This window comes from Stegastes partitus, unplaced genomic scaffold, assembly GCF_000690725.1.
Source record: "Stegastes partitus isolate 25-593 unplaced genomic scaffold, Stegastes_partitus-1.0.2 Scaffold501, whole genome shotgun sequence".
Lineage (NCBI taxonomy): Eukaryota > Metazoa > Chordata > Actinopteri > Pomacentridae > Stegastes > Stegastes partitus.
Window position 1 is genome coordinate 324,406 of NW_007578232.1, and position 15,192 is coordinate 339,597.

The window sequence follows — 15,192 nt, forward strand, 5'->3', positions numbered from 1 at the left end:
GCTGAATAAGAAGTGCAGTCCAGTTCAAAATCTGTGTGACACCAGTGTGATATGAGTGCTTTGGAGTGGTCACATGGTTTGCGCGTGCTGACACACGTGGCCAGGATACTTCTGTTTGAAAGAGTAGCAATCATCTTGAATAGGTCGCTCACATGACTACATCTTTAGTCCGACAGTGATATTAACACTAACCACAAACAAACTCGGCTCCGTACCGTACTTGGTGTGGTAACGCTTCAATATAAATCATAATAATTGATTGTTGTTTGCCTTGTGCGGCTCCACATTGTCAGCCGTGCCCGCTGTGTTTATTCCACAGAGCGCAAACAACATCTGTTTTTGTTATTGTCGTAATGGAAATGTTGAATCAGACCTCAGGACCGACCCGTACCTTGCGTGATTGCCGACGATGAGGGCTCGACCAGCGCCTGACAGTTGGATGTGAATGGGTTCAATTCGGGTTGAACGCTCGTCTAGACCCCTGTCAGGCGTCTGCTGTCTGAAAGCGTTGTTCCTTTATGTTCAGAAACTACATTTCATCTGCAGCTATTTGCTCTTGCTTGAACCGTCTACAGTAGGTGAGTGTGTGTGTGTGTGTGTGTGTGTGTGTGTGTGTGTGTGTGTGTGTGTGTGTGTGCAATTCCTTTTCTTCTCCTGAGGTGAAGGGCTCAATCCAGTGACTAATGAGCCAGTCTACAACATTACTTAGAGTGATACCTCAACCAGCACCACTAAAATTCTACAGGACACAGGTGGCCCATTACTCTGTGTGTGTGTGTGAGACTGTACTGTGTGTGTGTATTTTTCTGAGTGAAAGTGTGTTTTTGTCAAAATCTTCCGTTTCCAATGGTGGAATCATTAATGTTTGAAAGGATGAGTTTTGACTACTGATTTATTTATTTATTTTTTAATGAAGCTGTTATTTATGAATTAGGAGCATTTTAATGGATGCAGTCATCTGTGTATTCAAATAATTAGCAACCTTTTACTCCTGTTTAATGATGCCACTTTTTCAAATGGTAATTTGGTAATTGTTGCTGTTAAATTTGCTGTGGTTAACTGGGATTCTGTGAGTTACAATTACCTCCAGTGGTTATCAGTTTTCACCGTGGGACAAATGTGTTTAATTGTTTTCTTAAAAAAAAAAAAAAAAAAGAGTCAAATCTGTCCTGCAGCAGAATCCACTTATCTGCTCCTAATGAAATCATTATGTTCCAGACACTTGAATATGGCTAAATACGCCACGTCTGTGTTGTGCTGCTCAAAGCTTTGAAAGTCCCTATATGATGTGTACTTAGCAATATACTGGCTCCGTCTTTTGTTTGCCTTCATTATGGATTCTAACAACTGAACAGATGGAAAGTGGAAAATAGAGTACGCAGCAGTGGATTCTATAGATGCTTTGATATTTTCTCTCTCTGCACCAAATCTGTTGTTCTCTATCAACGAGAAAACTCCAGAGTTTTTTTTTTTCTTTCTGTGCTTTCTTTAAGCCTTCGTGCTGAGAGTCTTTCAAATAGAATTTGAGTGAAATATGGCTTCAGACACTTGAATCACTCCGTGCACCATTATGCCCTCACCATCTTTGACAGTAAACTGTCAATTCAATGTCTCTTGTTAGATCGCTCAAACGCCTGACCTCTTCCCAAAAGTAATTTTAACTATAACTTTGAAATCATGACAAGTGCTACTCTGAGTGCACTCGTATTCATTATAGAAAGTGGAGGGAACGTTTTAAGTTTAGCTCTGGTACATTTTGTCAATCCAAACAAGGTCTCGTTTGTGCAGTTCTTTTTTTGTTTATCTGCAGAGTTTAGCCACAAGTCCTTTCACCTAATATCTTATATATGGTAAATGGTCTGCACTTAAATTTTATCCAAAGTGCTTTACAATGTGTTTCTCATTCACCCATTCACGCACACATTCATACACCATTGGCAACAGAGCTGCCATGCAAGGTGCTGCCTGCCATTGGGACCAACTTCGGGTTCAGTGTCTTGCCCTTCGACTGTGGAGGGGCGGGGGGTTGAGCTGCCAACCTTACAATCAGAGGACAACCCGCTCTACCACCTGAGCCACAGCCGCCCTATATGTGCTTATATGGGCTGCACAGTGGCTCAGTGGTTAGCACTGTCGCCTCGCAGCTAGAAGATCCCTGGTTTACATCCCGGTGAGGACTCCCGGGATCTTTCTGCGTGGAGTTTGCATGTTCTCCCTGTGCAGCGTGGGTTCTCTCCGGGTTCTCCGGCTTCCTCACACAGGTTAACTGAGGTTCATTGGTGATTATAAATTGTCCGTAGGTGTGAATGTGAGTGTGCTTGGTTGTTGGTCTCTATTTGTGTAGCCCTGCAATAGACTGGCGACCTGTCCCTCAACCCTAGTGAGGATTAAGCGGTGTATATTATATATGACTATGCATTGCAGATTTGCAAGTTCTTTTTGTAGCTTGTGCAACGTACGACTTCTTTATAAGATAAGCTCTCCAGTCATTGCTTTGTTACTGTACATAAAAGAAGATAAGTGTGTCATGTCTGCCGGGGATATTCTCACCTTCAGTAGATAATGCATGAAGGTCTTAACATGCACGCCCTTTCAAGTCTGTAGTGGAATTACGCCGTCATGTTGTATTTTTACTAAAACACAGTATGCAATTTGTCATGCTGCTGGATAGCGGCTGTCCTGGGATTTGCTCTGAAATCCACGATTCTATTGCATGCATTTTTTTGCTATTATCCTTTTAATATATGAATCAATAGAAGTCAGTCTGTTTAATCTTATGTTAACAATTAGCTCCGCTCTGTGTTTTTATTCTATTTCACTACGTAAATGATTCCCCACCTGTTTAAACATTTTGGGTAAAGAGTTACAGGATCTTCCTTCTGTCTGTTAAATGCACAGGGTGTAAAAGCCACTTTAAAAACATTGGAAGATGCATGATTTCTTTTTTCTTTACCCAACATTTGTACAAGTACTAGGACTTTCTTGTATGAGCACTCCAATAAAGGGGGACATAATGTGCAAAACTGACCTCCAGCAATTTCACATGAAACAAACGTGTATGATTGTTTTATGTTAACATTGCAACATGGTGGCAGCGCCTTCATTTCTATAGATGACCTGTTCATCAGACACCTCTTACAAAACTCTTCCAATATCATAAGCAAGCTGTTCCAACCTTCACCCTTTAGATTGCAATCAGCCATAATGTGTAATAGTTATAGCTCTGACATACCCAGTTATCCAGTTCCCTTTCTCTTAAGGTGTGTGTTAACTGTTGTGTGTGTGTTGGTTATGTTTAATAGAGTCTTCATACCCCAGGTGTTGGACCATATTTTTATTAATCTGTTGCCTGCTGTCACAACGTTATAATAATGAGCACAAGATGTGACATTGTGATGTTTTCATGTGTGTACCTGCGTGTGCGTGCGTATACGTGTCTCTGCGCCAGCTAAAGCAACACAGTAATGAGCAGAGGCTATGATACGATCAGAGATATTCCAGTCTCCAGAGCAGATGTTACTCAACCTCCCATCTCCGCTCTGCACTGATCATATTAAGCAGACAAGAGGTGTCTGCGTGTGTCTCCGCATGTGCGTTTGCATTCGTGTTTATGGCGGAGCGAGAGAGAGGGAGTGGGAGGGGAGCGCTGCAGATGGGGAATTCTAACTAGACTTATGGTAGGCCGGGGAGAAGCGTCTAATGCATTCACAGAGAACAAATCCAAACTGTGTCGGCGGATCGCAACGCGCTCCGGAGTCACGACCTTTTTGCTGTCAAGACATGTTGTTTCCTAAAATGTGACAGTGATCTGTTTCAATTAATGTGGCATTTTGTTAGAATCAATACTGGCATATTTTCTAATTACAGTAATTGAGTTGTGACAAGATAATTAGCAGCCATTCTGCCGCTTTTTTTTTGCCACTGTTGCTACATTTCTGTCCTTCCTCTCCACCATAGACCGTATAAAAGATGGACGTAGCTACCGTGACGTCACCCGTTGGTTTCTGCACTGAGAAAATGAAGCCAGGGTTTTGCTACTTCCTGGTTGACATCTTGGATTTTTAGAGCCAGTGACGCAAAAATCGTCGGAGGGGGGCCGAGCCATAGGAGCAGCGATTGGTCAGACGGATTGAGAGGCGGGCCCTCTCTGCCCGCCCACATTTACCGCCTTCTGCATGCTTCGTCTGAATCGCCGCTGCCGACTGTCAATCAAGCCAGCCACGCCTCTTGCCCCGCAAAATGTTGACGATTTTTAAAAAATTCAGTATTGATTTATTTTCAGATTGGCCACCTGATCTCTGGACTTGACCATGAAAACTAATAAGAAAAAAATCCTGAGCTGTAGGAATGCAGTATTTCATGATCTGTGATCACTTCTTTTCCAATTCAAGTCAATGGGAGCCAGGGCTTTTTGGAGCCAGCAGCTAGCGGACGTAGGTTTTTGACACTTCCGGGTTGGCTTCATTTTTCAGGGCCGGTTGCTACGTCCATCTTTTATACAGTCTATGCTCTCCACATCCTTTTTTCTATTTTATTTCTTAACCCTATTCAGGACTTTTGGGGTCTTTTGGACTCCAGGCCATTTGGTTTAGGTGGCAGGTATTGTCTTTTTAATTTCTGAAGATTTTTATTTTTTTTTTATATGTATAAAGAGGGACATTTGTTATTCATTTGAACCCAAAAATACATCAACTTATCAGAAAATTTATGAACATAGTATAAAAGTCTATAATGAATATTTTGCACATGTTCTTTTTTGAGGTCCAGTTCTACTTATGGCAACATGAAAGTCCTGAATAGGGTTAAACAAGATGCCTATACCAACTCATAACTGCTGCTAATGATTATTCAGTTATTTCCTAATGTTTTACAAATCAGAATCATTAGTAGAAACAAATTTTTAGTTGCCCGATTGTGGAATTTCAACTTCGACTTCCTACTGGACCGCTTAGGTGGTGAAGTGTCAGAGAAGTTACAACAGGGTCAACAGGCCTGTGGCAGCCATTGATCCTTTGCTATCGTTGTAAAACATTATTCAGCCAGCGTTGGATTGTTCACCCACTAATGGGAAGCACAAGCTGAGTTTAGACCATCATGAGACAGGCTAGCTTTACCCGACTGATGCTGTGTTGTTGCAATAGTATGTTGATACGATCTCGCTTAAATCTGTTAATGAATCATTTATTCACACTTATAAACATGTACATGATGATTAATGAAACACGGAGATTCATCACCTGAATCTGCAGCTTCTGTTGGCTTTTGCAGACCTTTAACTCTTTATCGTATATTCTGCAGGCTTTAAAAATGGCAGGAAGCAGAATCACATGGTTACATCAATGAAGGTCAGGCTGCATCACAACACAGTCACTACGGCTTCTGACCAATCACGAGTGAGCCAGAGTGATCATTTACACAAATGTCATGAGGTCTGCAAGTCTGACTGGTGATTTGGAAATAAATGTTCCTTTATCTTTATATGTATAATTTCCCAATAATGTATACACATATTATCTGGATTTTTTTTAATACCCTAGATGGGCGAGTAATCATATATGGTAACTGCTTTGACTTTGCAGCCTAAAGCCAAAACTTTTTTTAAAAAGTCAAAAAAGAAAAAAATGCCGTCTTACATCCACTAATAACTCTACGGGGTTGAAAATTAAAATTTCCAAATATTTCAGTGAGGGCCCTATGAAGGGTTAAAGCAAGCTAGAGTCCATTGTTTGACTGCTTTTGATTGGCTCTCACAGCTTTGTGTTCGGCTACAGCAGGCAGCTGTGATCACCAAAAAATAAACCTAAAAAGTCCAAAACCAAACAAACAAAATAAACACTTACACCACCTTTTCAGCACCAAGCTGTACACAGAGTAAGAAAGCGATGAGCAAATTTGCCAGTTGGCTGTAAATGTGATAAAGTTTCTTCATGGATATATATAAATAAGCAGCTGTTTACATGTAGTGATGGGATATCTGCCTCCACTGTCCACTGCCTCTAAGAGGAGTTTAACATTTCTTAACATTGTTTGACTGCAGACTCGATGAGCAATCACAAATTGATTATTAACAATTATTTGCCATCCATCATTGTTACTGTGGATCCTTGCCTGGATGATAAACACTATGCGATTTTTCACAACTCATTTTTTTCCCATTTATATGTTTGCCTTTGGCTTCTATCAGATTTCTGAAGAATTAGTAAATTGTCTAACACCTCAGTCGGCGCTTGTAAAGCCTCTTTTAAAGAGCGTCTTCAATCGATCGTTTCATACATTACATCAGAACAACGCTGCTCTCGGTGTTTCGCTGATGTAAACAAAGATTCCCTTTGAAACTCGATCAGGTGACGGCGAAACGCTGAGAGCGGGGTGGACGCACACATCGCTGAGATGCGTGCATGAGAGCGAAAACAGCCAACGAGAGGGCACGAGATGGGGAGCAGCTGTAGATTTACTGTTCCCATCAGAGGGTTCGGCCTCTAAGAGAAAACATGTGGAGCGGCGAGGCTCTCCCATGGGTTCCGTGGGTTCTCACAGCTGCAGATACCTCCGGCTCTTTCCCCTCTCGTTCTCCGGTTTACTGTATCTCTCTCTCGTGTCCGGCTCCTGGCCTTTTGCCACGGCCCTTTGTCGAACTGGAATTCAAAATCAACCTTTCGTTATCTCTCCTGACCTCTCTCCCTGTCTTATCTTTTATATCACTCCTGTTTTTCCTGCTCTCCGTTTCTTGTCTCTTCCATTCTGTTAATCCTTTTTTTTAACTCTCCCTTTCTGCTGCTCATCATCCCTGCACACACATGGCGTTTATTTATTAGACATGGAGGAGGGGAATTTTTTATTTTTTTTTAGTCCTTCTCCCTGGATACAAACAAACACATTTCTGGATGACGAACCCACCCCCTCTCTATATGTTTATACATCTCTTTTCATCATCCCGGCGTTCATTCTCATAAACTGCCTTTTAATGAGTGAACTTTGAAGACTGTGATGATGCTGACTCAGAGTATTGTTTCCTCTCTCTCTCTCTCACTCTGTCTCTCTTTGTTGTCCTTTTTGCTAATACATCTGCTCATTTCTCTTCATCCCTTTTGAGACTGCTTTTTTTCCTTTTTTTTTTTTGTCTCCGGACTGACCTCCCCATTTTCACTTTCTCGCCGTCCCTTTGAGCCGGAATTCATTACGGCAAATGGAAAACAAGTATTCATGAACGCGGACATATAATATCAAAATAAGACCGAATGTGGGCGTTAATGATCTCTTGGACCTTTACTACTCTTGTGAGTATTGCTTTGTTGTCTGTGGGAGTGGGGCAGTGTGCTCTGAAAAAGCCCATTGATTTCAGGCGTGTGCAGCCTTTACACACACACACACACACACTCACACACACACGGGGAGTCTGGGATGCTCTGTGAGGTTTAGCAGAGCCTGTCTCATCTTCCCTGTCTATCCTTTAAGCTGTGCTCCGCTTTCTCACTAAATGCATGGTGGGCTGTTGGGCTGCCCTGGCAGAATGACAACTAAGACTGGTGAGAGCCGGGCAGAATTATCTCTCTGCGGGGCGAGCGGGACTTCGGTGCCATCCAGGGCCAGCTCCAGGCTGTGCTCTCGATGGCTGCGGCGTAATGACCTCATACATCAGTGTGCACGAACTGTGGAAGGTGCGTTCGATGCTGCATGTGGCCTATTTGGCTGCTGGAATATTGATGGGCTCCAGTGCTGTTGCAGTCATCATTGGGTCATTTCTATATTCAGCTGGGATTAAGATATAGCTAAACCAACACGCTTCAGCAATGCTGCCTGTGGAGATTATTGGAAATTTTTTTTTTGCCTTGGATTCCATTATTCTTATGAACCTCCCTTTTCTTATTGAACCACTTCATTCCATGAGCCACTCCACTTTCCCACCATCCAGTTCCCAGCCCTCCTCTCCCGGGAGGCTGCGAGAGGGGATCGGTGGCTCTTCTCAGGTCTCCGGTGGTCATCCGGGGAACGAGTGGACTCATTATGGCGTGGAGCTTTCACAATAAGTGAAAGGGAGACTAATGAGCAGTTAGATCAAGCATGTTACGGAGCATTCCCATTAAGTAAACCACTGTAGTGCTGAATTTGTGGGTTTTAACGCAGCAACACTGGCTTCTAATCAATTGGCGGCTCCGTAATGAACTGTTATGTCATTTCGGAGAGGTTAGCCGTCAGTCAAGGAGGGGTCTCATCAAATCCGGACTGGAAATTTGCCGTTGCTCTATGTGGCTAGCCGGATAACCTCTGCATGTGCATGTGTTTGAAAAAAAGAGGGAGATGGATACTGAGAAAAATAGAGGGGTAATTAGGTATCTTTCCTCGAACACAAATCCTCCCCCTCCCCTATATCTCCCAGGGGGGAGAAGAGCCTTGTCAAAGCCCTGTCATGAATTTTTAACAACCCTTTCGGTCGGCTCTCTTAGCAGCTATGTGTGTGTGTGCCGATTTGCATGTGCGTGTTCATATACAGTAATGGGAAACGGGCGATTCACACAAAATGTTGCAATCCTATATTTCCCATTAGTGTCATGCAAGTTGCTCATCCAGCTGTTGCTTCTTCTCGCGTATCATATCGCATACAACGCTGGAACCGAGAGATCTGTAATCAATACCCATGTGTCCGTGCGTTAAGCGTGTTACTTTGCATGTATTTGCAGTGATGCTGTGCATTTAGCAAACTGAACATATTCCTGAGAAATGACCCGGATTTACATCTTAAGTGGTAAAGCTCAGCGGCGTTACATTAACACGACGCGACGCTACATCGCTGACATTTGACATTAACCTAATGACAAAGCCTCCGACACGTTGGCCTTTCCAGGATGAACTGTCGCTCCATCTCTCCCTCAGGAGGCACATTATCACAGCCTCCGATTGTGTCTTTTTTCCGTGATATACTTCGGAAGTGAAGTTATAAAGAAGCAGCTATTTTACTAATTCATCATAGCCTGGGTGTATTTGAAGATGAGGTGTCACAAAATGTATTTATTCACATGAAAAGACTTTGAATTTAAATCAGTTTTTTTCTTGCATATTGCTTTGTTAAAACCTTTGAATACACAGTTAAACATTACACGTGGATCTCTCCAGTTAGATTTTTGCTGGTACTTGTACAAGCAGCACACGATTTCAAGTCGAATTTAGAGACTCTCCTTATACCATGTGGGGACTCTTAGAGTGGATAACAAGACACCAAATGTCTGTCGACACGATGTGACTGCAAATCAGACGTGTTTTCAGATTGCTCATAAAGCTGTTAAACTATAATTAGACCTCCTGATTTAGACGTAAATGTCCAGACGAAATCGCCGAAATAGTTCTCGGTGTCTGCTGATAACGAGCGTCACTGTCGAACAGTTGTCAGACATGCTTCATGGGTGGAAAACATATGATTTAGTGCTTGAGGCTGCAAAGGAACATGCTATTTTTGTGCGTGGTGTAATTGTGCGTAATAATTTCGCCATCACGATGTTGTGTGGTCCGCGTGTCTTGTGTCTGTGTGTGTTTATGGCTGGGATGGGGTGTATATTTAGCCGCTGACATCCAGTGCAGAGGAGGTGGAGATAGGTCTGGAACAAAGCCCAGCACTGGAGGCCAAAGGGACGTGGACTGTTGATCAAGAATGGAACCATTGCCGACAGCAGACACATGGTCGTAGACGCGCAGATGCCCCTCTTCGTACCCGCAGTCAGTAGAAACACAGAATGACAGATAGTATAAGTGTCTCATCCAGATCCGACACGCCTGTTACACTGTCCTACTTGGACAGGCCAACAGATGGATATCGGAGGGCGATGCAGCTATAAATAGAGTTAATAGTTATCTTTTCTAATTGCATTGATTTATTCAAAACGCTTCGCTTAGGCGAGTCTTCTCCGAGGCTATTGTAGCTCCGCTGTTGTGTAGGAAGTCAGCATGTCAGACGGATGGGTTTATTTAAGGGCAATGCTTTTCTCCACAGGGTTGTCATTACCCAGCAGAGTCCAAGCAGGGCAGGCCGGGGCCAGGTAAAGGTTTGATCTGTGTGGATTTGCTTGGGTGAACATATATATATATATATATACACAGACTTGTGCAGCGGCGGCTGTTTCTGTTTGTCTCTCTGCCCGGCTGATGTCTGCCTCAGGAGCTCGTTGTTCTTTTATTGCAACCTTTTCCATCACAGTGGACGTTAGCTGCGAAACTTTGAGCAAACGTGTACGATGACGGTTAAATTAGTTCATCAACGATACGATGCAGAAATCTAAAGTCTCCCCCCGTTATGTACAAGGTGTGTTCCTCATTGTCGCTGTCTTTGTCGTCACCAATGTTGTGAACTGTTGAAATGTCGATATATTAAAACACAAAATTCCAAACTCATGACTCATGTTTCAGCAATAAATACATGCTTCCCTGCATGTGTGCAGAGCAGTTTGGGTCAGACTCTGTTTCTAGAGTGACAAATGTGCATTGTCTAGCTTGCTCTTGCCCTTTTTATTGCTTGTGCTTTAGAGAAGAAAACAATAATCTAGAATGATAAGTGCTGCTTCTATTGCATCTCAATGGGACTGTGTGCAAGCAAGAGAGATAGGTTGAGATTAATTACATTTCTATCCCCTTGTTATTTAGCAGAATCCAATTTGATTGACAGCCTCTCAGTGGATAATCCATTTGCTCTTGACTTTACTCAATGATCTGCCATTTCTTCCAGTGATGACCTCAACTTTCTTCATCTCGCTCTGTGTTTCATTCTCTCTGTCTCACACACACACGACTTTCCTACATTACAACCTTTTCATTCTGACATTCTGATATTCGGTGGTTTGGCCTTTAGTGGGCAGTGAGTGCTGTAAGACCATGATGGCCCTGTAGTTTGAGCTCCGCAAGCGAGATCATAATCTTTTCTCTTTCCCCTCCCCTCAGCTCGGTTTACATCATGCTTTGTTAACATGCTCTTCTTTTTGCTCAGGTTTTCTGTGATTAGACTGCGTTTCCAATCTAAACCCCTGTCACATTTCACTCCCCAGAAACTGGCGGAAGAAGCTGAGCGCTTCCAGATGCAGCACGTATGGAGTAACGAGTTTGAGGTAATTGAGGGAGAAAAAAAAGAAGACAGACACACCAGCACACACTTAGGGGATGAATATATATGTATAATATACAGTATGGTCATGCATGTAGTCTGGAATTACTGGCCTTAAATTCATTTCATTGCCTGAATAGGTTTAATCTGTTTGCCGCGGTTATTAGCAGTGATTACAGCTTCATCTGTAAATAGGTTTATTGCACATTATACACTGTTGTTACGACGACACATCACGCCCCTCGTTTCAGATGACAGATGTTTTGCTTTCCAAGAACCACAGCGGCAGACAATTATAATGGAGAGTAAAGCGATGGTCAGGAAAAATACTTGTCACCGAGACTGTTATATATGTGTCTAAGCTCCGAATTACCATATTGCTCCCTCAGTGGCAGAAAAAAAAATGCCTCCCAGGAGCATTGCAAATGGCTGTAGGCACACAGGCACATATGAAAAAAAAAAAAAGGGAACACTCTGCACACTCAGCTTAACTCATACAGAATTTATTTAACTGAAAACACAGACCAGTGTCTTCATTACCATAAATCTGGGGAAATTAACTAATGTTGTTTCCTGCCAACAAAGTAAAGAAGTGTTTAGAAATGCATTAAGGATTTCACGATTGCATAAATGTTACGCTTCGTTGTGCGACACTCCCCTCCGAAAAGTGATATTTGTGCTTCCTTGTGACTTGTTTACAGGATGATGAAATTGCCTACTACAACGCAAAGGACAATGTGAGTGTGCTTTTTCTTTTTTTTCCCTTCTGTCTATTTGTTCTCCGTCTATTTAAGCCCCTGCAAACACCCGGGTCACAGTCAGACATGAGCCTGTAATGTGGTTTTGTTACACAGGACCCCTCTTTCACCGTCTTCCCTCCTCTCCCACATTTTCCTTCTCCTTATTCACCAAATTCTTCACTTTCTATCAGCTTTTTACTGCATTTTCCCCCTGCCTCTCCCTCCCCACTCCTTTGCCTCTTCTTCGGGGCTTTTCTTCCCATGTAGCTTCCTCTCCGTCATCCCTCCTCCCACCCTCTTTCAGGTGAAGAGGTCTCTGCCATGTTTCTCCTCTAATTGACAGATGAGATGTATGAGCTGGCTACGCTGTTGCTTTATTAGGAAGCCACTGTTCGCACCCCTTCTCTCCCGCCTCCTCCTCCTGGCTTTTTGTCTTTCCCTCCGCCGCGCTACCTCACTCCCTCTCAACCTTCCATTCTTTCATCCATATCTCATCACGCTTTTCTTCATATATCTCTCCGTCTGTACCGCTCTCATTGATGTAAATTGGCGAATGCGCGGCAGGAGTTATAAATCTCCACAAGGGGCATAGACGATCTGGCTGTCTCCTGCTCCTCCTCCAAAGTAAAGGGGATGAAAAGAGGAGGGGAAGAGAAGCAAAGACATCATCAAGCAAACAGTCGATAATGCTATATATATATATATATATTTTAAAACAAGCCGGGAGGGTGCGCAAAAGTACGGCGACGACGCAATCAGGCGGGAGTTGTTGAAGCTGACAGATGGTTTTATATAGGCTATGATGCTTCAGCAAATAATATTAAAGAGGCTCTGTGTGGTATCTTAAATCTGTGGTCTGAACTGTTTGCATTCTTCTCCTCCTCAGCTCGATGCAAATGAGACGGAGGGGAGAAAATACAGGATTCGTCCGGACTTTAAAGAGGACGCGTCGTTTAAACGTTTGACTGACCACAACCACACGGCTGTCCACATTCCCACTGACATCTATGATGGCTGTGAGTACACAGTCACACACACACACACACACACACATGCAAGTTTGTAACCATGGATACAACTGACACACCAACCCATTATAAAATGTTGTGTACAGATTGTGCCTCCAGCAAACTTGCCCCTAGCTAAATGATGGTTTAAAAAAAAAATAAAAAAATAAAAATGATGCAGCATAACAGCATCTTGTCCAGTATTCAAGGATGTGTGTCCTTGGGATGTGAGCGAACAGAGGGCCCTCTAACTGAAACGGATTGCTCCATGCATTGATGTGTGCATTTATTTATTTATTTGTTACGAAAAAGGTTTTTCGACAATGAGCCTTTTGACGGAACGCATTAGAGGTTCTGAGGCTTTGAATTAATCATTTAGCACAGCATAAATAACCCGAGCATAAATAAAAAACACTGTGACGGTAATGAATTCTCGCTCACATAACATATGCTAATACGTAATTCTGCTTTTATATGTATTTGTATGTGTTTTTATACATATAGAAGTGTATTTTTCCTCAGTATAATAGTTGCACAAAGTGTTTAAATACTCTTATTTTTTTTGGTGTTTGTGATCATGAAACAATTTTATAAGCTGCTGCAGTAAATCAATGGGTTCATTTCACTGTACTGTCGTATATTTGGCTGCCTGGTTTGACTTTACTCGAGCTGTAATTCACGTCCTGCGTCTAATAATTTAAGATGTGAGTGAAACATACCATCATGACCACTCACGGTTAAAGCGATCGATTATCTCGTAAAAGACGGCACGTGTAAATGTCAGCGATATATTAGGGGTCAAGTGAACATTTGGTTCTCGTCGTGTTGGGTGCAGGAGAAATGAGCGGATATGAAGCGGCTCTGATCAGATTGTTGTGTCCAGGTGACTTGGTCAGAGCACCCCTAGAAACAGCAAAGCATGCGGGACAAACCGTGATACAAGATGTTGGTGCATGTGCTGTTACAGACTTTTTTTTTTTTGTCCTGTTTGTTACAAAAGTACATTTCTGATCATTTCATCATCATGTGGTGACATTTACCTTGAGTGGTTCAGAATAATTTGATTCTCTAGAGTCTCCCTGACATTAGCAGAGCTCAAGTTGAATGTCAATGATTTAAGGATGGTCTGTTGAATATCTTAACTGTGGTCTGAATTATGTATTATATTGGAGTGGCTTTTCTTTTTTTGTGTCTATTTTTACATTTTAAACTCTGGGGTGATGCTCTTATTATAGTGTGACTTACTGTGAGAGCAATAAAGTGTTCACTGTTTCGCTCAAGGATATATCACCACAACGCAGGTTCTCGATTCATGAGCCCAATTACCGGAGTTTTTCCCCCCTCTTCACCAACAGGCTGCAACGTTGCCGGCTGACTTGCGCTTGTGTACTTTTATCTGTGTTTCTGTGAGGCTGGGTGTCTGTGTGTTTGTGTTTAGATGTGCGGTAATTAGTGTGCGGCGGGGATGTGTTGCGTCAGCAGTGACTAGGAGGGACAGCAGGATGGAGTGACTTCCACAGCATGGACTTGGGCATGCTGAGGAACCGTCTGGCCCCAAGGTTACGCACGTCACCTTTCTGCTGACCCCCAGATCCAGAAATAAGGGATTGAGGACGGGAATGGATGGATGGCTGTCAGGTCATCTGTAAAAGTGCAAGTCCGGTTTATTAGCATGCTTTTTGAACTCACTGTGGCTATTTGAGATACCTCCCATAAACTGGGCCGGGTGCCACGACTCCTCACGCTGCCGTTCTCTCAAGGATGCTGTTTATTGGTACCCTGTAATGAGTATGCATAGATACGCTGAGCTTCTGGGACCCGTCCAGGCCTGAAGTCTGATCTGAGATGAAAGAAACTATAGGTGTGTGTGTGTGTCTGTATGAGCGAGGACCCAAAGCTGGTAGGACAATCCCTGTCGTGGAAATAAAGGCCGGTCTGGTTTATTTTGGGGCTGAGGTTTTAGGATTTAAACTGGAATTAGATAAGCTAGAGTAAGGACTAAAACTGTGTCCAGAAGACTAAATACCACCAAGAAAATGTGCGTCTTTGAGCATACACGGGCTCACGTACTGGTCCAAGATATAGACGCTCAGGCAGGAGTGTATTTGTATCACAGGAGAAGAAAAACAGACAGAGGATTCATACGTTATTGACGTTTCAATTTGATCTCCCCCCTATAAACGTTCTTGAGAAAATTGGATTTTCTGGGTAAATTGAGTCGCAAGTTTATGAAATCAGCATCACGTGCAGGAGACGAGCGTTGGGCAGGATGCATTCAGATGAGAGAAAGTCAAGTCAGATCATTTATGAAGCACATTTAAACACAAGGAAGCAGTGATCATCGAAAACAATTTAGAGACAA

The 15,192-nt window shown here is 42.8% G+C and overlaps 1 protein-coding gene across 1 annotated transcript in view; it reads left to right on the forward strand.

Moving 5' to 3' along the window:
- Window positions 1-15,192, forward strand: part of LOC103361381 (voltage-dependent calcium channel subunit alpha-2/delta-1) — a 73,635-nt gene that overhangs the window by 19,737 nt on the left and 38,706 nt on the right. Inside the window, exons 4-6 of the mRNA XM_008287446.1 lie at window positions 11,028-11,087; window positions 11,785-11,826; window positions 12,710-12,839. Coding sequence (XP_008285668.1) covers window positions 11,028-11,087; window positions 11,785-11,826; window positions 12,710-12,839 — 232 coding nt within the window. The remainder of the gene's footprint in view (window positions 1-11,027; window positions 11,088-11,784; window positions 11,827-12,709; window positions 12,840-15,192) is intronic.